We start from the raw sequence: 25,256 nt of genomic DNA on the forward strand, positions 1-25,256 counted from the left end.
ATGAACAGTAGTAACATGCTCAGCCTTAATCCCACAGGTGGACCTTTGATTTGAATAACAATCTGAATGTCCAACAGCATGCATGGTCTTATTGTAGGGGTAGCCTATCTGTGGTATTTTAATAGACAAAACTATCATGTTTTATTACTGACTGGTGGGTATGTGCATATATGTTATACTACTATGATCTTTTTTTCATTTTTGATAGATAATTAAATGATTGAGAGTGCAACACAATGTATATTCAATGCCTGCTATGTTTAAGGTGTTAAACTGTTAAGCTATGAATCCATGATTGGCAGTGAAGATCTAAAAAAAAGACAAGCTTTTAAGACTTTTTCTCTTCATTCATTGATTATGAATTCTTTCACTTTTCTTTAGAAAATGTAATTTGCATATGGACCATGACTGACTGTTGAATTGGGTCTAAAGGTTCCTTTGTCCCAGCCGGGCTGCATAATGATTTTACATTCTAAATGGCATTTAACAATCATTTCAAATAAAATATATGTTCTTCCAATGTATAAACATTGCAAACTTTCCTACCTGCATAAAATATAAAGTGATCATGAAGTTTTATGATGTCATTTGTTGCTCTGTATGCACAGCCTATAGTAAAGTAAATATTTACATTCTGGTGTCAGAGGGTTCTGTATGTGTTCAAAAACGAGTCATGTACCAAAGTACTAAACGGCTTAATGCATGACCTCTGTCTGTAGTCTAAGAGCTGACCCTTCCTGTGAAGAAACTACCTATCCCAAAATCCTTGGGGTTCTCAGTCTGGTGCAGGTGCAGTAATTAGATTTGACAGACACAAGCAGGCAGAGCATTCAGACACAGAAAGCTCACTGATGCAGCTTTAAAAATGTCTACTGCATTTATATCTCACACTCCCCCTCCTAGACACTGCAGAGGCCGTGCTCTCAATCCAGAAAGCAGTGGGCAGAAGTAGGTGTGACCAGGTGCTGATTGACATGCTACAGCCTTGTGAATCAGCATTGACAATTCTGATACCTACACCTCCTGCAACATATTCTCCTCCCACAGTAGTGCAAGCCGGCACAGCCTACATGAGGGTGTCTTGTTGGCTTTAGATATACGGTACAGTGTTACTAAACCCACAACAGTAAAATCGGTCTGTATATGCAGTAAAGCATGCTTGTTATACTCACTGTGGAACCTAATGGGTTAATCCTCTGCATTGTGTAAAAAGACTGATCCTGACTTCTCTGCCCCTCCTCCTGTTCAAATGTCCACACTGATAAGACAGACTGAACCCGTAGCCCTTCTGCACATGCTCAGTTTAGTGTGTATTGCTAAAGAGGTTTTTTTTTCCCTTAAGAGAGGGCATGTGACCAGCACAGGGCCAATCAGCACCGTCCAGACAGAGGTCAGGGGTTTTGCATCCTCCTAGAGCAGAAGGAAAACTCCTCCTACAAGCTTTAACCAGTGCTCAGCTGAAGTCACAAGACTGCTCTAACTGCTGATGGGAAAAGGTATTTAGCAGTTTATATTTACTAAAATAATTGCACTTCCATGTTCTGTGTACTGTGGGAGACCAGATTTATTAAATGCAGGGTCTTGGGCTTAGTATCACTGGAACTGGAATTGAGCCAAACTGACCCTTTTGTATGTGGATGTGTGTAAGGGCTCATTCACATGACTGTTCATGGCTGTACACTGCCAAGAGGAGGGTATGGCTAGGTGTTTACATTTAGCTTCTAACAGCAGGCCTGTACATATCAATGACTGGTTGACACTGTCGGTGGCTGCATGTAATCACTCAAGGAATGATTACCGGTCGCTGGTATGGACAGATGAGAGAATGTACGCAGTCTGTTTGCGTACAGGACTGCTCATCTGTCCCTAACCACATCTATTATTGGCTGAGTGGCCACAGCTAAACCTGCCACAGATATATGCTGATCGCATAAATGTCCATACAAATGGGCATAGATAATAAAATCCTTTGGGGTTAGTGGCCGATAGAAATGATTCCAAATTTTCTGTACAGTGAAAAAATGTCAGCGCTATATAATAAATAAATTAAAATGAACGTGTAGAGCTTGGAGGCCTTATTGTTCCTTTGGCTGTGCGTGATTGAGAGTGACAGTTAGTCAAGTGCTATCTTCAGGAGCTGTTTTAATGCAACTTGGAACATAATAATGCACATTTACGGCCACAAAAAGAGAAAAGTATGAAGGATTAGAAGAAGCTAGAAAAACATAGCAATACAGAGGGTAGATGGGAGAAAGAGGGAAGACTTTATGTAAGTGATAAAATGATGGTAGTGCAGCATATGTGATTTAAGTAGAAATCTAATACTATGATACCACGATATCGCTTGCCATGGCGCAACACTGAGGATGTTATCACATTTTCCTAATATTCTGCAATAATGAAAGCCACTTATTATCAGGGATAACCACATCAAGAGAATTGATTTCATTATTCAATTCCCCTGAATATCTGTTTAATACTGTATATGGAAAATCACACACTTTAGGAATCCAGGCAATCATACATTTTAAATTATAATATTTTCTACAGATTGAACAAATCTGCACACATATATCCAGAAGAATAAAAGAAATTGCAAATGGACGATTTGCATGGTTTTCAAGCCAATCTGCTCATCTCTACCCATTAATTGGAATAAACAAGAGTGAGAACTTTCCCTCACATGCGCGTTCATGAAACGATGGGAGCGTGCTCTAACGTCACAGGGAGCAACTGTTGTTATAGGGAAGAAAGCAGCCCTGGCATTCCTTTAGATGGGTGTGAGCCTTCCTCCTCCCTTATGTTCACTGGGTGGTGCAGGCAGTCACTTGCTTAGTTGTGACCTATTTGCACAGCATTTAGGACAATAAATCTTCAGTATCGCCTCACACAAAGTTTTATTTTATTTATTTATTTCAGGTACTTATATAGCGCTGTCAATTTACGCAGTGCTTTACACATATATATTGTACATTCACAGCAGTCCCTAACCCTCAAGGGGTGTACAAACTAAGGTCTCTAACTCACATTTATACATACACATACTAGGGACAATTTAGACAGGATCCAATTAACCTACCAGCATGTCTTTGGAGTGTGGGAGGAAACCAGAGTACCCGGAGGAAACCCACACAGACACAGGGAGAACATGCTAACTCCAGGCAGGTGGTGCTGTGGCTGGGATTTGAACAAATGACCCTTGTACTGCCAGGCAGACGTGCTAACCATTTCGCCACTGTGCTGCTAAATGGTTAGCAAAGTTAAGGGGAATCAATGAAATTAAGGTTTATTTCCACCTTTGCAGTCACATTTGAGAAATCCACTATATATTTATGTGTTCCCATTCACTCAACATTCTTAAATATAATTAAAAAAGAAACAAACATTTTTTACTTTTTGTATTTTTTTCCTTACATAGCAAATGTGGAACTACCAGATTAACTGGACATCATGGGCACCATATGCCACAAAGATATAGAAACAACAAGTAAATTTGAAATACAGGGACAAAAGGGGGCAAGAAACCATAGACAATGTAAAAATGTTCAGATTTTTATTATTACAACACACTTTTTTTAAAAATAAATTTGATTGTTCAGTTTGAAATCATCAAGCGAATCTTTGTGGCTCAAAGACAAATATGCAGCAAGTTCAACTCGATATGTTCCCCCAATCATTGGCTTCCTCAGATTACAAATTACTGCATGGAGTTATCAGTAGAAACAGAAAAACAGGAATTACACATAAATGCATAATTTAAACAAACACTAGTAATGCATGTATCTCTCATATACCGGTAGTTACATATACATATAATGACAATGGAACTCCTGGAAGGGCATTCTCAAAGAGAAAGTAAATATAGGCTCCAAAACTTACAAGTTTTAAGTAAGTTTATTCTTTATCTGTTTTTTTTTTAATTGTGTGCTTTTGTAATAATAAACATTTTAACATTTTACATTGTCTATGGTTTCTTGGCACCTAAAAGGCCCTGTATTTCAAATGTACTTGTTTTTTCTTACATAGTTCAGAATAGCTTGGAATACAGTTTTTGAAATCATGGACTCCATGGATTCAATATGCCCACCTTTCTATGCCTACTGCTAGCTATGAGCAGCTATAGGCACCGAGGTCCCTGGATTCCAGCTGGTGTGTCCCTGACGTCCTTTCCTCTTTTCCTTTTTCCCTTCTCTCTAAATTTTTTTTCTCCTTCTATTCTCTTTGAATCTCCTATTGTGGAGGACCTTGTGTTTGTATATATATGTGTGTGTGTGTGTGTGTGTGTGTGTGTGTGTGTGTGTATATATATATGTGTGTGTGTGTATACACACACACACACTTTTCTACATAGTAGACCCAACATTCACACCTATCAGCGGACTTTACTTTATTACTGGCGCACAGTCCATGGTCTTGCATACATTGTTAAACCATTATGGTATTACAAATATGTACTTTGTTTACCTATTGTTCTGCTCTCAAGATACTTATCTTTTATTTGAAGATTGGTGGATACGGTCTTAGAATTCACTTATATACCAATCTCGCTTATAAGGTTATGCTCTGTATCTTTTAAAATCTGATTGAAAGGGAATGGCTTGCACTACTTGCAATTAATGTAATTAGGGGGCAGTATTGTTTAAAGGTATATTAAAGTTGTAGTAAAGTCTTTTTTTATGTTTTACGTACACAAAAGCCTTTAATAAGTCTTATCTTATAGGTACTGTAAATATTTCCTAACAGTGCACTGTTTAGGAGATATTCACTTTAGCAGTGCTGGTGATGTCACTGGCACATGCGCACTGTACTCTCAATGGAAGGTGCGCCATCCATTGAGATAGCTGTGCTGCGGTTGAGACTGTGAGAGTGACATCACAGCAGCTCGGCCAGTCACATGGCAGCAGCCTGTGAACCCTTCCAGGTGAAGATGGAAGCCCAGGAGAGACATGACAGCACTCCGCTGGATCTTCATTTTCAGGTAAGTCTTTCATAATGTGCTAGTATGTGATACATACTAGCACATTATGCTCTTAACTTGCAGGGAGATTTTTTTAGACTTATTTTTTGCGGTTTACTACCGTTTTAACATACAATGTACCCCTCAAGACTTGAAATCCTTAATCTCTCATTGGGATAGTCAGTAAGCAACAGTAAGCTAGTTTACAACTGATATCAAAGATCTGACAGTACATACAGGCCTAATTATGGATAACATACCTACTCACCTTCCTTTTTCAAGTGGAAGAAAAAAACTATAGCAACTCTTCAAAATGTTCCCTATCCTGCTTACCCTATATAAAAAACATTTGTGTACTTACCTATTTTTTCAAAATCTGCTCCAGTCCAGTCATGTGATCATGCAGCTCAGGAGGAGGAAGGAAATAATATTTTACAGTTTGTTATAGTTAGGCTTTTCTTCCACTTTCACATTATGTAGAAGGAAAGCTAGCTAGGATTTTACTTAAAGTGTTCCTAAACCCACAACAGTAAAACCAGTCTGTGTATGCAGTAAAGCATGCTTGTTATACTCACTATGGAACCTAAAGGGTTAATCCTCTGCATTGTGTAAAAAGGCTGTTTGATCCTGTCTTCTCTGATCCTTCCCTTCTCCCAGTGTCCCCCTCTTATCTCCTGAGAAGATATATTGTGTGGAGACACTCTGTACATGCTCAGTTTGGTGTTCATTGCTAGAGAGGTTTGTTTTGTTTCTTGGGAGAGTGCATGTGATCAGCACAGGGCCGACCAGCACTGTCCAGACAGAGGTCAGAAGTTCTGCATCCTCCTACAGCAGAATGAAAAGTCCTCCTACAAGCCTTAACCAGTGCTCAGCTGGACATTGATAGAAGCCACAAGACTGCTATATACTGCTGATGAAAAAAAGGTATTTAGCAGTTTATATTTATTAAATAATTGCATTTCCATGTTGTGTGTACTGTGGGAGACTGGATATAGTGAATGTAGGGTCCTGGGTTTAGTAACACTTTAAAAGTTAAACAGCAATTTTTTTTTTAAGAAATTAGATTGGGATTTGGAACGCACTCTGCGTTTCTATGCGATTCCTGTGGATTGCAATTTTCAGGCCATTCATTTGAATGGGCTGAAATTGCTCTGGAACACAGCAAAAGTATTGTATGAACTACTTTTAAAAATGTACTGCAAGCTGTTTGCATAGTGCTGTGATACCATGCGGTTTGGTGCAGGCAAATGCACTACATTTGCGATCTGTCTTTGGCGTGTCACACCTGCAGCAGATCCCACATCCAGTGCATTTGGTACATGGTGTGGGAAATGCGCACAGAACGTGGCTTTCTTGTACTGTGTTCCAGTGTGGACAGGCACTTTTTGTGGCTTCTTGCTCTATTGCAAAGGGCGCTTTCCAACAGCAGGCAGAAGCAAACAACCCGGTTTTAGGAAGAACTCAAAAAAAGAAGATAAGGATACACATATACTAAAATTAATTTTAGTGCAAAGAAAAACAATATTAAACAAATATCAAACATGCATAGCCAAAATATTGTGCATGCACATGAAATAGCAAAAAGCTATGGTACCCAATATTGTCCATAGGTGACGCTTTAAAGGCATTTACATTTACATGACCGCAATAGCAGCTGTGAGTTTGTTTACTGCTGGCTATACTGTAGAAGCAATCTGGTGGCTATACAGCTGTCTGCATTCAGGGACATGCACCTGCACCCGTGCAGCTGTCAAGTTTGGGACAGTGGCTGTATCTGTGCATCCACTGCATCCAGGGGCGGACTGACCATTTGGAAACTCGGGCAGTAGGGGACCCCATTAGATGCCCCTGGTACCTTTTTCATAGGCTTTTTTGAGTTTGGGCAAGGACACAGGGGCCCCATGATCCCATATTGCCCGGGGGCCCCATGAGTTGTCAGTCCGCCCCTGACTGAATCCCAACTGACATAAATAGGACTGCCTGTGCATCCCATGCTGGCAAATCACGGTCCTCACATAACTACGCCCATGTGAATCCCCAACACTAACCTTCTATAGGCCTCTTTCACACGGGCGTTCTGTATGTCCGTTTTTCATCTGTCCATTTTTGGATAAAAAACTGACCCCAATGTATTTCTATGGACTTGCAGATGTAAACGGATGAACATCTTTTTACATTCGTTAATGTCCGCATCTGTTAACATCCATTTTTTTGAACAGAAGAAATCCCTATTTTTCTCCCGCAAAAAACCCCGGAACGGATGTAAACGAATGAAAAATGGATGTAAATGGTTGAAAAACAAATGAAAAAACGAATGAAAAAACGGATGTAAACGGATGAAAAAACAGATGTAAACTCGTGAAAAAAATGTAACTGAACTGAAGAAAAGACCCTAAAAGTCGAATCCCCTCCAAGAAAATGTAATATATCGCTGTTTACCAGTCCTTAGATGTGGTGGCTGCATTAGTTTTATTTTTTTAGGCTTCTTTCTTAACTGAATTTACCAATGAAGCACCTTCTTTCTTAGTGTAACAACACTTACTCACCCTATAGTATCAGGACAACGAAAACAGGACGGGACTACTGGAAACTTGCCCTGTCCTCTTGTCCCTAACATAGATGGTGTGGGATCCTCAGAACAAAGTAACTGATAGCAGTGCAGCACCAGAGGTTTACAGCTTAAAAAAAATTCTAGCAGGATCAGCAGGCATTTTGGGCACCCATCAGGTAGAACACAATTTGAATTATATATTTAACAGACCAAAAAGGGTTTAATGTATAACAAAAGGCAAATCTGTTTTTTTGTTCTGGATAGAGTGGAGAGGGATTAGAACGCCTGTCAGTTTTTATTACTGTCTGTGCCCCCGTTAAGGGGATTCACCCTCTCTATTTGTCCTGTGTACCATTATCATTGAAAGCAAAAGAAAATCCCAAATTCTGGGTTGTCCCCAGAAAAAGTAATTGAGGGAAAATCTTCCAATGGGGACACTAGTTCTGGTGACCTGGGGGGTCCTCAAAGAATTACCTTAATTTACAGGGATTTCATTTCACTTCCTATTTGGCTCTGGGACAGGAAGTGAAGGGAAATCTCTGCAATGGGACACAGATGGTGAAAAAAAGTCCGACAGGGGTTATAACCCTCCCTTACTCTATCCAAAGTGAAAAAAAAAGTACCATTTATTGTTGGGGTTTACATACCCTTTAATTTGAATGTCTTATGTGACAACCTTGTGATGTCCTGCAAGATAGAACCCCCTGTAGATAGCCGCAACCTACATGATAACCCCGGCTGGCTTATAGGAAAATATCCAATTGTCTCAGCACTACAGTGAAACCTCGATTTGAGTCATCTTTAACACCTTCCCGCCTGGCCTATAGCAGATTGACGGCGGGGTGGGGCACTCGCTGATGTGACTGGGCATCATATGACGTCCTGTCAAAAGGAGCCGCTCACGCAGCCACACAATCTGTCACCTACTGTGTCCACGGGACACAGCCGATGACATAGCACTACACCGGACTGTTGCCATGTGACTGCTGTGACCAATCACAGAGGATCTCATGTCAATTGTATACAATGGATGGCTTCCTGTCATGTCATCCATTGTATACAATTATGTTGTTAGGTGTGACTGGTCAAGACAGATGATACAGACAGGGCCAATCACAGCCCATCTGTATCATGCGATCAGCTTTGCCCAATCACAGCTAATCACGACAAAAGACTGAATGAATCAGTTTAATTCAGTAACAATGATTGCAAATATTGATGAAATACATTGGTATTAGCAATCATAATGTGTTAAAAAAAAAAAATCCTGATCACTTGCCCAGAGTAGTTCAATGTCACTATGGTAACACTGTATTGCTTTGGTCACAGTGTGCTGAAAAATAAAATATTAAAAGAAAGAAAAAAAATGTAATTAACAAAAAAAAAATTGAAACATTTGCAAAAATAATACAAATTCTATTATTATTATTATTATTATTATTATTATTATTATTATTATTATTTTCGCCAAAGAAATGTAGCAGAATACATTCTGACCTAAATTTATGAAGAAAGTTTGTTTATTTGCAAATTTTTTTAACAGAAACGAAAAGTGAGTTTTTTTCAAAAGTTTCAGGTGATTTTGTTTTATTTACCAAAAAATAAAAAAACTCAGTGGTGATTAAATACCACAAAAAGAAATTTCATATGGGTGCAGTGTTGCATGACCGCGCAATTGTCATTCAAAGTGCGACAGCGCTCAAAGCTGAAAATTGGCCTGGGCAGGAAGGTGGTATAAGTGCCCACTACTGAAGTGGTTAAGAAAACAAGCAGTGAATGCAACTTTCACCAAACATTCCCTGGTGATCACTGCTAGGACAAGTTGCTTTGGCACTCAAGGTGAAAAAAGCCAGAATGTGCCACCCATATGGTCTGGGAACAACGTCAGCAGAATAGATTGCAAGCCCTGCCTTTTCTGCACTCCCCTCCTGCTCAAATGCCTAAGGTGGCTGCCTCTATTGTCTACCCCTTGGCCCAACCCAACTGGTGGGGAATTATTCACTGTCCTTTAAATACATGCACCTGGAATATTCATCTGCAGTGAATGTTTGGTGAATGCCAAATTCATTACTATATAAATACGCCACTGTAATGTGGAATTTGGATATAGACTGTTTGTAAGGCATCATTCATATGGCCATACTAGATGTATGCAGTTTTTTTGCTGGCAGCAAGATCCTGCTTAAATAGGTTGTCCCTACTTCATCTGAAGCCATGTGGACATACATCTAATGTTTACATGTAGGCCCTGAATTCACTAGGCAGCAGCGGTGGCACATAGTCCATTTACTGTGTAATCATGTAAATGCATGTAAATGTTAGCACAAACCTTTACATGAGTACCCATTTGCCGCCCGCCCTATGGCCGAATGGCGGCCGGCAAATGTCATCAGCGTTCCGGGTGGACGCCATATGGCGTCCTCCCGCACATGCGCAGGTGTACCTCCGACACGGCCGATGACAGATCTGAGTATCGGCCCCTGTTGCTGTACCATGTGACCTGCTGTGACCAATCACAGCAAGTCACATGACAGTTGTATACAATGGATGGCTTCATTCATGCCATCCATTCTATACTAGTGTCTAGCTGTGAATGGTCACAGCTAATCACATGCACATGTCATGTGATTAGCTGTGGCCAAATCACAACTAAGCACAAAAAAAAAAAACCCTGAATGAATCGATGTCATTCAGGTAAATGCTTGCTTATAGCAAAGTAATTCTTTGCTATAAGCAAATTGTGTAAAAAAAAAAAAAAAAAAATACTGATCACTTCCCCAAAGTAGTACAATGTTACTATGGTAACATTGTACTACTTTGGTCATAGTGAAATATGAAAACAAAATCTTAAAAAAAAGAAAAAAAATTTAATAAAAAATAAAGAAAATAAAAAAAATACATAATTTTTTTTTTTTTTTCATACTGTCACCAGTCAGTGTCCCTGATCACCGCCATGCCAGTTATATGATGATGCTGTACTGCACTGATGACAATATGTAAAAAAAAAAATAGTGAAACTAATTTTTTTAATTTTTTCATTTTCCAAAAAATTATGACAAAAAAAATACAACTTCAAAAAACTTGCCATGCCTCTTATGAAGAACGTCGGACTGTCTACTTTGCAAAAAGGGGTCATTTGGGGATATCTGTACTGTTCTGACATTCTTGGACCTCAAGATATTAGATTGGCCGTCAGTACTTCAGGATTGATCAATATTCAGATCTATACCATAGTTTGTGAACTCTATAACTTTCCTACAAACTAAAAAATACATCCTAATTTGGGTTATTTTCACCAAAGACATGTAGCAGAATACATCTCGGCCTAAATTTATGAACAATTATTTATTTGTAAACTTTTTTAACAGAAACTAAGAAAAAGGTGTTTTTTTTCAAAATTTTCAGTCTTTTTTTGTTAATTTAGCAAAAAATAAAAACCCCAGCGGTGATTAAATACCACCAAAAGAAAGCTCTAGTTGTGTGAAGAAAATGATAAAATTTTAGTTTGGGTACAATGTTGTATGACCGCGCAATTGTCATTCAAAGTGTGAGAGCGCTGAAACGTGAAAACTGGCCTGGGCAGGAAGGTGTAAAATTGCACGGTATTGAAACGGTTAAATCATAAAATCAATAAGTGACCCAACAGCTAGAGAACAGCGATAGTGAATTAGAATCACTTGCAGAATTCAGCGATAGTGATTCGTGTCATCAGACACTGAAATTTCCATGAAAAACAATGTACCGCTTTGAAATTCAAAAATATTGACATAATCAGACCACCAGGGATGTTAAATTGACTGCAGTGTGTCTCTGCAAAAAGCACTAAAAAAACGCCTTGGTGTGAATGGAGCCTAAAGAAATCCTTATTGAGTCCAGTGATATGACCTCTGTGGAGGGTTCCCGGTACCTGACCTTCTCCTCACTGGCTACCTACTACTGTCAGTATATACAGTCTTCCTGCTTGTATATATGACAAGTCATCAGAATGATTGTTTTTGGTGGTTTATTGTTCTAGAACTGCCTTCATGAGCCCAATAATATACATCTTAGACGAAAGCTTGGTCATATCCTTGTTCTGTCATAGAGCAAGCCAGAGCCCATCTAATGAGGAAGCAGCAAGGCGCGTGCACGTCTACAGGGAGGCGGGGGTGCCTGATTGGACGCGGCCGCGTGAACCCGCAGGAGCAGCTGTGCTTTACCACAACCGCCGAGTCTGCAGAGGACGGGAGAAGAGGAACGGCAAACATGGCAACGGGCACAGGTGAGCCTTCTCCTCCTCAGCACACCCTTCTCCGTGTTCCCCTTCCAATGCCTGCAATAAAGCTTGTTCTGTCTTCCTCAGAGGCAGAGACCAGGCAGAAGCTCCTGAAGACGGTGAAGAAGGAGGTAGGTGACCCTTTTCTTCTTCTCTCCTCCCAGCAGCATCTCCCCTCATTAGGTGGTGTGGATGGGCGGCTGTGCGGTGCAGGCAGGCCTTCTGGGAGGAGGGTGTGTTCCATGGACAGAGCTGGCAGAGGCTGGGCATTGTAGTGGCACACATCTGTCCTGCTGAGTACACAGCAGCCTTGTCCTAGGGCTCCGGGGTGCATGGTGCTGCTCAGGGCTCTTCACATGGATCTCTAGGAGGTTGCTATGCCAATACAGGGGAAGGTTAGCAATGTCACCGAGCTTCTGGAGAACACTGTTCCAGGGTGAGCCGTGACATTGATTACCTGGGGACTTACCTGATTTGTACAAATCCTATACCACCGCTGTTTAATGACATAAACATGGCTTTTCCTAATGCAATGGACATTCACTTCTAGTGCCTGTAAATTTCAGCAACAATCTTCCCGTACGATTGGAAAGCCTGGGAAAAGACAATCCATCCTTTGCAGCAGGGTGCCTCTGCACGGCAAGGGCTAAAGCCCAAAGGCCAATCAAAATAAAAAGCCATCCTGGCAGTGGGCCTCCGCTCCTGGCACTGCAAGGGGTAATTGCTCATTAGGGATGGGGGAGCTCACAAGAGACTCCGTCACTTAACCTTGCACCCCCTACTGCAGCCGGCTTCAGCGCTCTCTTTCTCCACACAAAGCTCTGTACCTGGAGCCCATCACATACAATAAACATTAATGTCCTTCAAGAGATTGTCTTCATTTTTTTTAATAACAAGCATGTTATACTTGCCTGCTCTGTGCAATGGAATTGCACAGAACAGTACTGAACCTCCTCTTCTCGGGTCCTCCGCCTGCGCTCCTAGCTCTTCCTATTCTGCGTTTGCCCCATAGTATGCGGCTTGCTATGGGGGCACTTTTGTGGGCTCAATCCCAAGCTGCGCTGCCTGCCGCCATAAAGACCGACAGCATGGCTTGGTCCCGCCCCCATAAAGACCGACAGCATGGCTTGGTCCCGCCCCCATAAAGACCGACAGCATGGCTTGGTCTGGACCCCCCCCCCCCCAATCCCTTGTCACAAGATTTGACTGACCATTGGCTCATACTGCCTCAGCAAAGCCTGTGAGAGCAAGGAGAGAAGACAGATCTGCTACAGATGGGCACAACACTGGATGGAGGTAAGTTTAAAGAGGGGGGGTGATACTACTACCTAAACATTCTTTACCTCAATGCAGGGAATGCATTAAGGTAAAAAAGTTTTAGGCTTTGAAACCACATTAACTCCTTCAGCTCAAGAAGGTTTTACCCCCTTCATGACCAGGCCATTTTTTGGTATAACTCACTGTGCGACTTTAACTGGTGATTGCACGGTCATGCTACCCAAACATAATTTATATCATTTTTTTTGTCACACAAATAGAGCCTTCTTTTGGTGGTATTTGATCACCACTGGTTTTTTTTTCTATTTTTTGCAATATAAATGAAATAAAATTTTGAAGAAAAAAAAACAATATTTTTTTACTTTCTTAACCACTTCCAGTCCAGACACCTTTACCCCCTTCCTGTCCAGGCCAATTTTCAGCTTTCAGTGCTATCACACTTTGAATGAAAATTGCGCGGTCATGCAACACTGTACCCATATGAATTTTTTAGCATTTTTTTGAGACAGATAAAGCTTTATTTTGGTGGTATTTATTCACCACTGGGATTTTTTTTTGTTTTGCTGTGTAAATGAAAATGTCCTAAAATTTTTTAAAAAAGTGTTTTTCTTATAAAATTTTGCAAATAAATAGTATTTCATCATAAATCTTGAAAATTTATTCTGTTATCTTTTTTTTTTTACTTTTTTTTTTTTAATTTTTTATATCATTTATGGGTTTTTTTTTTTTTTTTTTTTTTTTTTTTTTTACATACTGTCACCTTAGCAGTACAGTGTCACCATGGTGACACTCTACTACTTGTGCGGGGTGATGAAGATTTTTTTTTTTTTTTTTTTTTTTTTACACTGATTGCTTTTACACCCATAAAGGCTGTAAAAGCAATCATTCCTCCTTCTCTCTAGCTGCATTCTTGCAGCCATTGAGAACTACTGTGTGAGCTGTGATTGGTCACAGCTTGTCACATGGTACAAGGCTGTTGTTAATAGCCTTGTACCATGTGACCTCTGTTTTCATTCACAGATTTCACAGGTAGTAAGCAATGATGTCAGAAGTGACATCTTGCTTACTACTCTGAATGTGATCACTGATTGGTCACTCATTGATCACATGATCGGGACCTCGCGCAGAGGTCCCGTCTGACGATCGGTGTTCCACTGTGTCCGGAGGACACAGCGGGCACCGGATCGCGGTGCTGCGCGCTCTCAGGGAGCGCGCACAAGCAGGGTGCGGGGAGGCCGTTTATAAACGCCCACCCGACCCTGCACTGCCACTGTCTGGCCGTTTTATATACAATGGCCGGACGGGAGGTGGTTAAAACCTATCCAATTAAAAAAAAAAACAAAATCAAATTTCTTAATTTTTTGCCAAAATGTACTCTGCTACATGTTTTTGATTAAAAAAAATCAAATCCCAATAAGTGTATATTGATTGGTTTGCGTGAAAGTTATAGTGCCTACAAACTATAGTGTATGTACTGTTTTTTTTTTTTATACTACGAAGTGCAGTAATCAGCAACTTATAATGGGACTGTGGCGGGCAATCTGACACATCACGAGTGACATTAATACAGTGATATTACTATACACTGTCACAGTACTAATGACTCTGGCTGGGAAGGGGTTAACATCTAGGGTGATCAAGGGGTTAAATGTGTTCCTAAATATGCATAATGTAAAGTGTGCTTCTTTTCCTAAACAATCTCTTTCAGATCGCTCCCACTGTACAGAGCTCTGTGGTGTTTACCAACACAGAGCTCTGGGCTGTGGTCGTACACAGTCGATCAGCAGGTCCGGGCCGTGAATCATTGACAGGACTTGCTAACAGGCTTCCGCTGTGTACAATCACAGGAGGTGCTGGAAAGGGGGCTCGCGCATATCCGAAAATAAGCAGTAAATTACCCGTACATTCCTTTGCCTACAGTGGCACCCGTCCGCAGTACATTGCGGGTAGGTGGGTGTAAAGTGGTTAATCTCCAAAACGAATCCATACACACCCACAACTTAATGGCCCTGTAATCAATTTTCATGAAATTGTGTTTTTCTGCCTCTGTTTAACATGTCTTGTGAGCTCCTGAAAATTTTTTTTTTTCTCTCCTCACTTCTATTTGTTTGGGACAAGCAGTGCATGTTCCTTTTGTGCACTGCGCTTTGCATACTACACATCCCATAGTCCTTAGTCTATGTTGGGAATGACCAGCAGAGGGTGGCTATATTCTCATACAGTGGCATCAGGGAGAATGAACATAACCACCTCTAACAAGAAGTCAAATAACAGTCAAAAAAAGGAACTTGGAGGAGCCTGAGAGTAATACTTACATAGTTAATCTGGTTGAAAAATGACCCATAAGTCCATCCAGTCCAACTAACAGAGAAAAAAAACCCACACAAATAAAAAACAAACATATACACTGATACCCACAAGATCATCTAGAGGAAGGCACCCCCCCTCCTCCCAAAAAAAAGCTTGATTTGATTTTCTTCAGTGGGGGGAGGTAAATTCTTTCCTGATCCTCCAAGAGGCAATTGGGTATTCTCTGGATCAACTTTACCAATAAATACTAGTATTAAATTATGTGTATGTAGGAAAGAATCCAGGCCTTTTTTAAAGCAATCTAATGAGCTGGGCAGAACCAGCTCTTGAGGGAGTCTATTCTGCATTTTTACAGCTCTTACTGTGAAGAGGCCTTTCTGTATATGGAGATGAAGTTTCTTTTCCTCCAGCCATAAACAGTGACCCCTTGTCCTCTGTGATAACTGTAAAGTGAATAACTCTAGTTATTCCCCCAGTTGTACCCCCCCAGTATGTATGATGCATGCAAATTCTTAGCCCCCAAGTGCATAACCTTACATTTATCAACATTAAACCTCATTTGCCAAATAGTTGCCCAATTAAACAGTGCATTGAGGTCGGCCTGTAAGTTGGAGACATCCTGTAAGGACGTTATTCCACTGCACAGCTTGGTGTCATCTGCAAAGACTGAAATGGGATTTTTAATCCCAGACCCTATATTGTTTATAAATATATTAAAAAGTAAGGGTCCCAACACTGAACCTTGGGGTACACCACTGAGGACCCTAGAGCATTCAGAATATGAATCATTAACCACTACTCTCTGAATACAATCTTTTAGCCAGTTTTCTATCCATTTACAAACTGATTTTCCTAAGCCTGTAGATTTTTTCTTACACATCCGTGTGTGTGGAACTGTGTCAAATGCTTTTTTTTTTTTTTTAGTTCAAAAAACAATTCTATTCAAGCATGTATACTGAACTAGAGTTTAGTGTCACTTTAACCTTGTACAGCATACTGAGGAGGCTGACAGTCATAGTGGTTGTAGCACTGGATGGAGCCTGCTGGAGCAAGGAAAAAAGTAAGCATTTACTGCTGAATTCTCTTCCCCTACATGAAATGAGCTATTAACCCTTGCAGTGCAGGAAAGCCCCACTGCAACACTTTTTTTTTTTTTTTTTTTTAAAGTTTCCTGGAGTTCGTGATTATATATTGATTTTCAGAAAAAATCAGTGTTGGGTGTCTGATCCCCCTCTTCCCTGGCAGTGTGTGCTCTCCTATCTTCACCTCACATGCAATACAAGTCTTTGGGCCATTTATTGTACTTGATGATATCAGAGGGCGTGCGACCACCAGAGCATAGGGGAGAAGAGGCTGTGGGCGCTGATCTTACAGCCTGGAGGGAGCCTGTGGGTACCAGGAATCAAGTAAACGGTGCTTTTTCTGGTACCCTAGACATAAAGGAGCATAAATAAATGTTACCCCCAGCAATTCATATTTCTGTCTCTTGTACCAGGTACTCGTGTTAAAAATATCCTGTTCTCTTTGTATAGCTTCCTTTTGTGTGATGTACCTCGTGATCCTGCTAATCCCCCTACTTTCCTATTTCAAACTGACCACAATAGGCATCCATCTCAGTTTGGTCAGTTTTCTTTCTGTGGTGGGAAAACAGACTGCCTGTCCTCCAATAATCAAACTTGTGCAGACATGCCCCCCTGCACAGCCATTCACTGGGAAGATCAGTGTGCTGATGTTTCTCCTCCCCACCTCTCTAATCCCCTTATGCAGCTGATAATAGAGGTTATGTGATCATTTATTAAAAAAAGGGATTTTTAATGCGTTGTATGAGATATATATACACAACTGTTTTGCCTTTCATTTCTATTCTAAACTGAATGGTTTGTTTTGGGTGAGGGTTCACATATACTTTAATCCTCACAGTGTAGGCAAAGTTCCCCTGTAAGGGAGTATTTCTATTTTCTCCAGAGTTCAGCTTTAAGAGCCAAGTCCACCCTTCACAGCATGTTTCACATTACAGCCATTTACCGACCCCCAGAACACCCCTCTTTTCTCCACTTACCCGAACCACAGGCTGTTTCTCCTTGCAAACTTCAGTGTAATTTTAATTTCCATGTGCCTTCGCTCACACAGCTGCGTTATTATTCCAGAGACTTGAATAGGAAACTAGAAGTTCCATTTGCCGCCGCGGTAAATTTTAGTGGAGCTTAAGGGAGGTGATGTCCCCACACTCTGTGTGCATTGCACTTGTGATAAAGTGATCACAGTTCCAATGCTAAAATAATAAATGCAAATATTTTTTCTTTTTTCAATAAAGGTAGATTTTACTTTTTTTTTTTTTTTTAAGTGGCATATGCCTTTTACCATATTTCTGGCATGTTATTTACCTGTAAAGCCTCCCTTGTGTAGCTATCCAAAATCCCTGGGATTCTTACTAGGAGCCACAATCTTGGATATGATGTCCACAGCCCCAGCTTCATAGTAGTGCCCTCCTTTCCATCTCCCAGTAGTTACATACAGGGTTATGTAGGGAGGTGAAGGGAGGGGCCAGCATAGACAATAATTAGAACTTCCAGAGGAGGTGAGGGCTATGTGTTGGGGAATTGACTATTTTTGAAGTAGTAAACGTTTTAAATGCGAATTGCAGATAAATAAAAAAAATATTTATACAATGTAAAAAAACTGTTGGTAAGCATTTAAAATACTTTTTTTTGTGCCTTGAACTGCAATTTTTTAAGTCGGTATCAGGGTCTATTTAATAAAGTGAAGCTGTCAAGTCCACCGGTGTGTACTTCTTTAAATCCATTCCTTTGTGCCTGTGGAAGATTCTGGATGTGAGGCCTTGATATATATCCTGGATATATATTGCCTTGACATCTCTGTGAATAACATTTAAAGTATACTTTACTTCAAAACACAAGGTCTGCTTTCTTGGTATACCACCTTCGCCCCCTCCCATAAAAAAAAAAAAAAAAAAAAAAAAAATATGCCACATTCAATAAAAACAAAGTGTCTAAGTGAAGGTGTTGGCAGGGCCATTTAGAACCTGGGAATGCTGAGTATCTGAGATATTGAGAAAAGATGCTCATACACATTTGCAACTTTTGGATCCTCAGTGTTCCTTACTTTGAAAGCCCAGGATGTCACCTTTTGCCTTACAGGTGGAAGCTCAGTTGTAAGTTAAGCATATTTTTTTAAAGTTTTCTCCTATTTTTAATGGGAATTGCATAATTTTTTCATAGTGATGCAAAGGTCTAATAAATAAGTGGACCTATTTTGATGTAAGGTCTGCTTTAGGCACCGCCCTCTCACTGTGGTACAGCCCCCACCCCGTAATACAACTGACAAATGAGAGAGCCGTCGCTGGCCCCAATTGTTCCTTTTTTAAATTGAATAACAGGGACAGGACTTAAAGGATAAGTTCATCTTTTGGACAAAAATAATAAATGCACATTTGTTCGCAGGTAAAAAATGTGCATTTATTTTTTTTGTCCATAGGAGCCTGGAAAGCATTGCACCAGCGACAGTAGATCGCTGATGCCATGCAGGTCTCCTGCAGACCTGTCAGAATAACTGCTTGCCATACGGGATGTACGAGCAAGCAGATATACTGACAGGAAGCTTCAATGAACTACCATGGCCCTCCACAGTGCCGTAGCAGTTAATTGAAAACTACAAGCCCACAGCTGCTAAGGCTGTCGGGATGTGTAGGCACTCATTCATAGACCATTATTAATGAGCGATGCAGCTGTGTGGGTGCCCTATTTTCAAATCTGACAGTACGTGGAGAAGTTTCCCCGTACTATCTGTCAGAGGGAGGGGGGGCGGTGGGCGTAGCTCCGGCTATGGGAACATGTTACATGTTTCTAAAAACGGGTGGAACGTGTAACATGTTCCAAAGGTGAAATTATCCATTAAAAGGGGAGATTGTGAAAAGAAATTCACAGAAAAGTGGCTACATATTGGACAGAATGCGATACTCAGAATTATATCCAAAAATTATGCTTTATTGAACAATAATATAGACAATAGGGTAATTACCCCGGTTCACCATCACCTCAGCATGAGATATTTGCAGACCTAAAACCACATAAAAACCACATCAAGACCGGTCTCAATATAAATTGTGCTGCATAAGCAATGACAAAATGGCTGTCTAATGCATTGCAGCACCACCACATTGGTTACACTACCAGCAGGAGGTATGTCAAAAAATTATACTATCAGGTATATACTGTAGAACGCAATGCAGAATGGCTAATATAGTCACCATATGGAAATATCAAAACAACCCATAGCCCTGGCAGGACAATGTGGGTAAAAAAGTATATATAGGGAGGGACAGAGCCCCGATAATATCTATATAGATAGAATCAATACAACCCCTAAAGGCACAAGTGGGTGGTACACATTCACAGTTAGTATATCCAAATGAAAGCAGAATTATATATGAAAGAGTCCCTGTTGATGTCCTTGGTGAAACAGACGATATAGGTTGCAGGGCCCTGCTTTACAAGGTTTCTTCACCACAACATGTGGACTATAAACCATTGTGGAATGAGTAATAAAATAAAACCTGGTAGGTCTTCCGTTTCTTGTAATATATAATTGGTGCCTTGCACCTTGATAATGCATCATAATGTCCCCATCCTGAAATAAATAAATGACAATTGGACAGTCAGTCAGGATATTCCTGCTTGGATATATATGAAGTGACAAAAAACTTTCTCCGTTAGCCTTGTAACAGTCCACTCACCACCTGTGCCATGGGTGATGTATAATGGAGATATCCTCCGTGATAAATGCCAAGTGTTGAACCAGAGAACAAACGCTTACATCAGCCGATATCAAATGGGCTCCGCTCTCCCTGGTGCCTGTTTAGCCTTGCACAGCTCGTCGCATGTAAATATGGCCGCCTCCTTGCTGGTCCGCGTGCATAGCGCCAATGCGCATGACCGGAAGTGACATATCTGACGTATGACGTCAACTCGTTTCGCCGATGGGCGTATTTCACTCAGCTTCATCAGGACCAATGAGACACATGCCTTTCAGCTTCCTATTTATACTGGGTTTAAACCCGCCCAGATATGCAAATTATTTACTGGCAGCTATTCTCAATGGAAAAAAGAGCTAATTACTTAGCAATGCAGCTGGTCATGTGACACACTTAAAAGGACAGGCAACTGGACACATCAAGAGGGAGGAAAAGTTACCATATTCTTACATCATAAAGAGAGGTCGAATATTACCACAGAATCTCCACAAAATGGCGCTATCAATTTGTAAATCAGCACATTTACCTATTTTTCTAAAAATACTTGGAGGTCGCATTCTATGTTCAACTCCTTTGGGGATAGAGTATCAAGTTTATAAATCCAATATTTTTCACGTTTTAATAATTCTCTATCAAAGTCACCTCTCCTTTGAGGGAAATGTAATGCATAAATACCTTTCACTTTTGTTCCTTCTAATTTACCTCCATGGTACTTTGCATAATGTTGAGCTAAATTACTTTCAGGATCATTAGACCTAATATCTCTAAAATGTTCACCTATTCGTACTTTAAGTTGCCTTTTAGTTTTACCAATGTACATTTTCTTGCATGGGCAAGTTAACATATAGCGTACTCTAGCAGTGGAGCAATTTATGAGGCTTTGAATTTTAAAGTGAGCGCTATTATTTGAATCAGAGAAAAAATCTGTACGGTCCACAAATTTACAAATTTGACATTTTCCACATCTATACATCCCTTTTTGTACGTGACATTAGCCATGTTGTTTGTTTCAATGGCTGATAGTCAGAATGAATAAGGAGATCACCAAGATTTGGTGCTCTTCTTGCTACCATTTGAGGACGTTCACCTACAATTTTACCAAGTTTAGGGCATTGAGTTAGGATTTTCCAATGTTTTTCTAATATTTGTCTTACATCCTGCCATTGTGCTCCAAATTGAGTTATCATTCTAACAGGCTGTCCAATAAATTTTTCCTTCTCATCTTTTTTTGGGGACAGCAAACTTACGGTCCGTTTGATATGTCCGTTTCCAAGCTTTTCTAATCTGAGAATGGGAATATCCCCGTTCCCTAAATCTTTTATAGAGGTCCTGTGCCTCCATCCTGAAATCATCAATATTTGAACAGTTTCTACGACACCTCAGAAACTGTCCAACCGGGATTCCGGTAATCAATGAACGTGGATGATAACTCCTAGCCTCTAATAAAGTGTTTGCTGCAGTTGGTTTTCTGAATGTTTTAGTGAGGAGCCTGTTGCCCTCAAGTTTAAGTTCAAGGTCAAGGAAAGATGTACGTAAGTCTAATATTGAAGGGGTTTTGATTTAACTCCTCCAAAAACAATTTAATTTCCTCCGCTGTTCCCCTCCATACAAGAAAAACATTGTCAATGTACCTCAACCAAATCTGAGCATATGCAAGAAACCTTGGTAACTTGTAAACCACCTGCTCCTCCCAGAAACCCAAATGCAGGCATGCATAGGCTGGGGCCCATGGCGCCCCCATACTCGTGCTGTTGGTAAAAAGTATTGTTAAATTGGAAGAAATTATGCTGCAACGCAAAATCTAATAGCTCACTAATAAACTCATTCTGTCCCCCCATATTGGGGTATAATTTATCGAGGAAAAAAGAAATGTGGAATTGATGTATATAGTGACTCAACATCTATTCCAACCAAAATAGACTTCTCATCTATTATTAGATTTTCAATTTTAGCTAATACATCTTTAGTATCCCTAACATAGGAAGATAAATTAGGAACCATATCTTTGAGGAACAGATCAATATATTTCCCCGTTTTATCAAGGGGGCCATGTATGGCAGAAACAATGGGTCTACCTGGGGGATTTTTTAGATCCTTATGTATTTTAGGAATGATATAAACGGTAGGGTAGTTAAATTCTTCTATGCTCAAATAGTCAAATTCCTTTTTAGTGAGAAGGCCTGCCTCTTTACCCAATATTAACATAGAATTTAATTTTTTAACCACTACAGGGAAGGGGTTAGTAGTATGTTTTCGATATGTAAATGAGTCACCTAATAGGCGCTTCACCTCTTTAACATCATTTTGTTCATTTAAAATAACTACATTTCCACCCTTATCACTTCTTTTGATTATAATATTTTTTGCTTCTTTTAGTTCTTTAAGGGCCCTTCTCTCCTTTTTTGTAATGTTGTCACCTAATGGCTTTTTCCACTCGAGATTCTTGAGATCATCTGCTACTAAGTCAAGAAATGCCGCTATCCTCATGTTAGAGCGTATTACTGGCATTTTAGTCGACCTAATATTTAAATCGACTTTCCTAATCACATCATGATGATTATCCTCTTCTAATTCATTCTCATCATACTCATCATTTTCCTCCGTGAGGGATATCAACATCTCCAGCACTTTACGGTCCTCCATGGGTGAATCCCAACCTATATCCTCCAACATGGCAGGATTACTATGTACCAATCTCAAGAATACTTTTCTCAAAAATAAATTGACATCTTTAAACACTTCAAATTCATCCATGGGGGTTACCAGTGAAAAAGACATACCTTTGTTCAACAAAGTGATGTGTTCATCTCTGAGTGGAAAATCAGCCAAATTAATTACTTTTTTATCATGTAGATTATCATCAACTACCTTTCTGACTCCTTGTTCTGCCCTTGTCCTCCTGTTGTTTGTTTTTTAAGGATTCCTCTATTTTCTTTTTGGTTCCTCTTCCTATTTGAGATTGATTGGTTTGGGAACGCTCCCCATCCTGTTGATCTAAAAAAGATACAGATTTACCCAGACTTTCTGAATCACTTTCACTAGACATAGTTTCTCCCATTGATCTAGAATGTGCACGAAAAAATCTTCGTTTTAGATAGACTTCTACCTCTTTTTATGTTAAGGTCAAATATTTCTCCTGTTTCCCAGTCCTTAAGATCACACCTAAATTTTAGTTTGTTTAGTAGTTCTAAGATTTTTTTGAACCTTTTCCACTTCCTTCTTAAGTTGTTCACTTTGTTTTTCAAAGCCCTCTTGATTCTTATAAGGATCTAATCCTTCCACACTTTTTTTGATAGCTAGATCCAATTCTTCCAATTGCAGTTTTTCTTTTTCAACAATAAGTTTCATACCATAAATTCCCTGTTCAATGCATAGCGCCTTCCATTTCCCTAGAAATTATCCATTAAGTCTGGTACACACAATGAGAATATCTGAGGAATAATCATCTTAACCTACGGAGGTTTTACACCCCCCCCCCCCCCCTTGCTGACCAGGCCATTTTTTGCTATACAGCGCTGCATTACTTTAATTGACAATTGCGAGGTCATGCAACGCTGTACATAAATGAAATTTGGCATTTTGTTTTCCCCACAAATAGAGCTTTCTTTGGTAGTATTTGATCACCTCTGCGTTTTTTACTTTTTTGAGTTATAAAAAAAAAAAAAAGACAATTTTGGAAAATTTTTTTTCATTTTAAGCTATAGAATACATGCAATAAATACATTAAAAAAAATAAAATTCCTTCATAAATTTAGGTCTAAATGTATTCTGCTACATTTTTTTGGTGTAAAAAAATATTAAGCATATATTGATTAGTTCAAAAAGGTATAACGTCTACAAACTATGGGGAATTTACCTGGATGTTTTTTTTTAATACTAGTAATGACGGCGATCATCATCTTATAGCGGGACTGCGATATTGCGGTGGACATTTTTACACTAACTGACAGTGATCAGTGCTAAAAATATGCACTGACACTGTCTGGGAAGGGGTTAAACATTTAGGGGATCAAAGGCTTAACTGTGCCTAGCTATGTGCTTGGTGTATACTAGGTTGCGCTTTTACTAGAGGAAGTGAAGGATTGTGTCCCAGCTTTGCAGGATCACACAATCCTTCAGCTCCCCCCCTCCAGAACAGATCTCTGACTTGATTACAGATCTCTGTTCTGTGTTCTGCCTGATGATCAGCGGGTGCCGGCAGACATCCATTCACCTACACTCACAGATTGGCTTCTGCTGTGAGTGTTCACAGCAGAAGCCGATCTGCTGGCGGCGCGTGCACGCCCCCCCCCTATGGTGGAAGTGCAAAATCACGGATGTAATACATGATTTTGCACAGGAGGGCCACCCATTAGCAGTAAAACTGCTATAGGGCGGACCTTAGGTGGCTACTCTAATATAGAAAATGAAGAGGTTACTAAAGTTATAATAGAATACAGCTTTGGATGTGATGTAATGTGTTGTATTGTAGTCATTTAATTTCTGAGCATGCGTGGTCTTTCTCTTCTGATTTGTTTTGGACAAATACTGTACCGATTAAACGAAAATCATATGATCTGGTATCGTAGAATAATTTTCGCATTTGTCCCTTCGAGTAGTTTAGACTAGATTATTTTAAGATTGCTTCAAAAACGGTATTATTCATCCTTTTTTCTGATCGTGTTTACTAGGCTTTAGAGCCATGTCATGCTAGTCATCATTTTTTCTGGCAACATTCTACCTACAGGATCACTAAAGGGCATTCACCTATGTATGTGTTGCTCTTTTTCAAAGGAGAATTGTGCAGTGTTTCGATCGCATAGTAGCAAATTAATGTGCTCTTTAGCTATCTTGTTGCTGGTGACTTACTGCAAGTGACAAAATTATCATTGTAACATGGCTCTTGGTGGTTTCACACCAGTACCTTTTAAACTTTGTAGAAGTTGCACCGCTCACTGATTGTATGTCTGGTGGTTCATAGCTGGCTACAGAGTTGCTGTCGTAGCTGGTTACTATGTTCTGTGTAGCAACAAATCATTGGTGTACTATAATCATCAGCAATTGCATTGGATAATAACTACTGAGTTTGGTGAGATTAATGCTAGCTCCACACCTTGAAGTGATTGTAAATGTAGTGTGGTGTGGTGTTTTTTTT

The 25,256-nt window shown here is 40.0% G+C and overlaps 1 protein-coding gene across 2 annotated transcripts in view; it reads left to right on the top strand.

The window, feature by feature from the left end:
• Positions 1 to 11,663: 11,663 nt before the first annotated feature.
• Positions 11,664 to 25,256, top strand: part of SGSM1 (small G protein signaling modulator 1) — a 283,179-nt gene continuing 269,586 nt past the window's right edge. For both annotated transcript variants that reach the window (XM_089684112.1, XM_089684111.1), the window contains exons 1-2: positions 11,664 to 11,769; positions 11,851 to 11,894. In XM_089684112.1, the coding sequence (XP_089540238.1) occupies positions 11,754 to 11,769; positions 11,851 to 11,894 (60 nt within the window). In that variant the 5' untranslated portion in view covers positions 11,664 to 11,753. The remainder of the gene's footprint in view (positions 11,770 to 11,850; positions 11,895 to 25,256) is intronic.

Source organism: Staurois parvus, unplaced genomic scaffold (genome assembly GCF_062004578.1).
Source record: "Staurois parvus isolate SC_StPar_1 unplaced genomic scaffold, SC_StPar_1.0 ptg000336l, whole genome shotgun sequence".
NCBI classification, from domain to species: Eukaryota; Metazoa; Chordata; class Amphibia; order Anura; family Ranidae; genus Staurois; species Staurois parvus.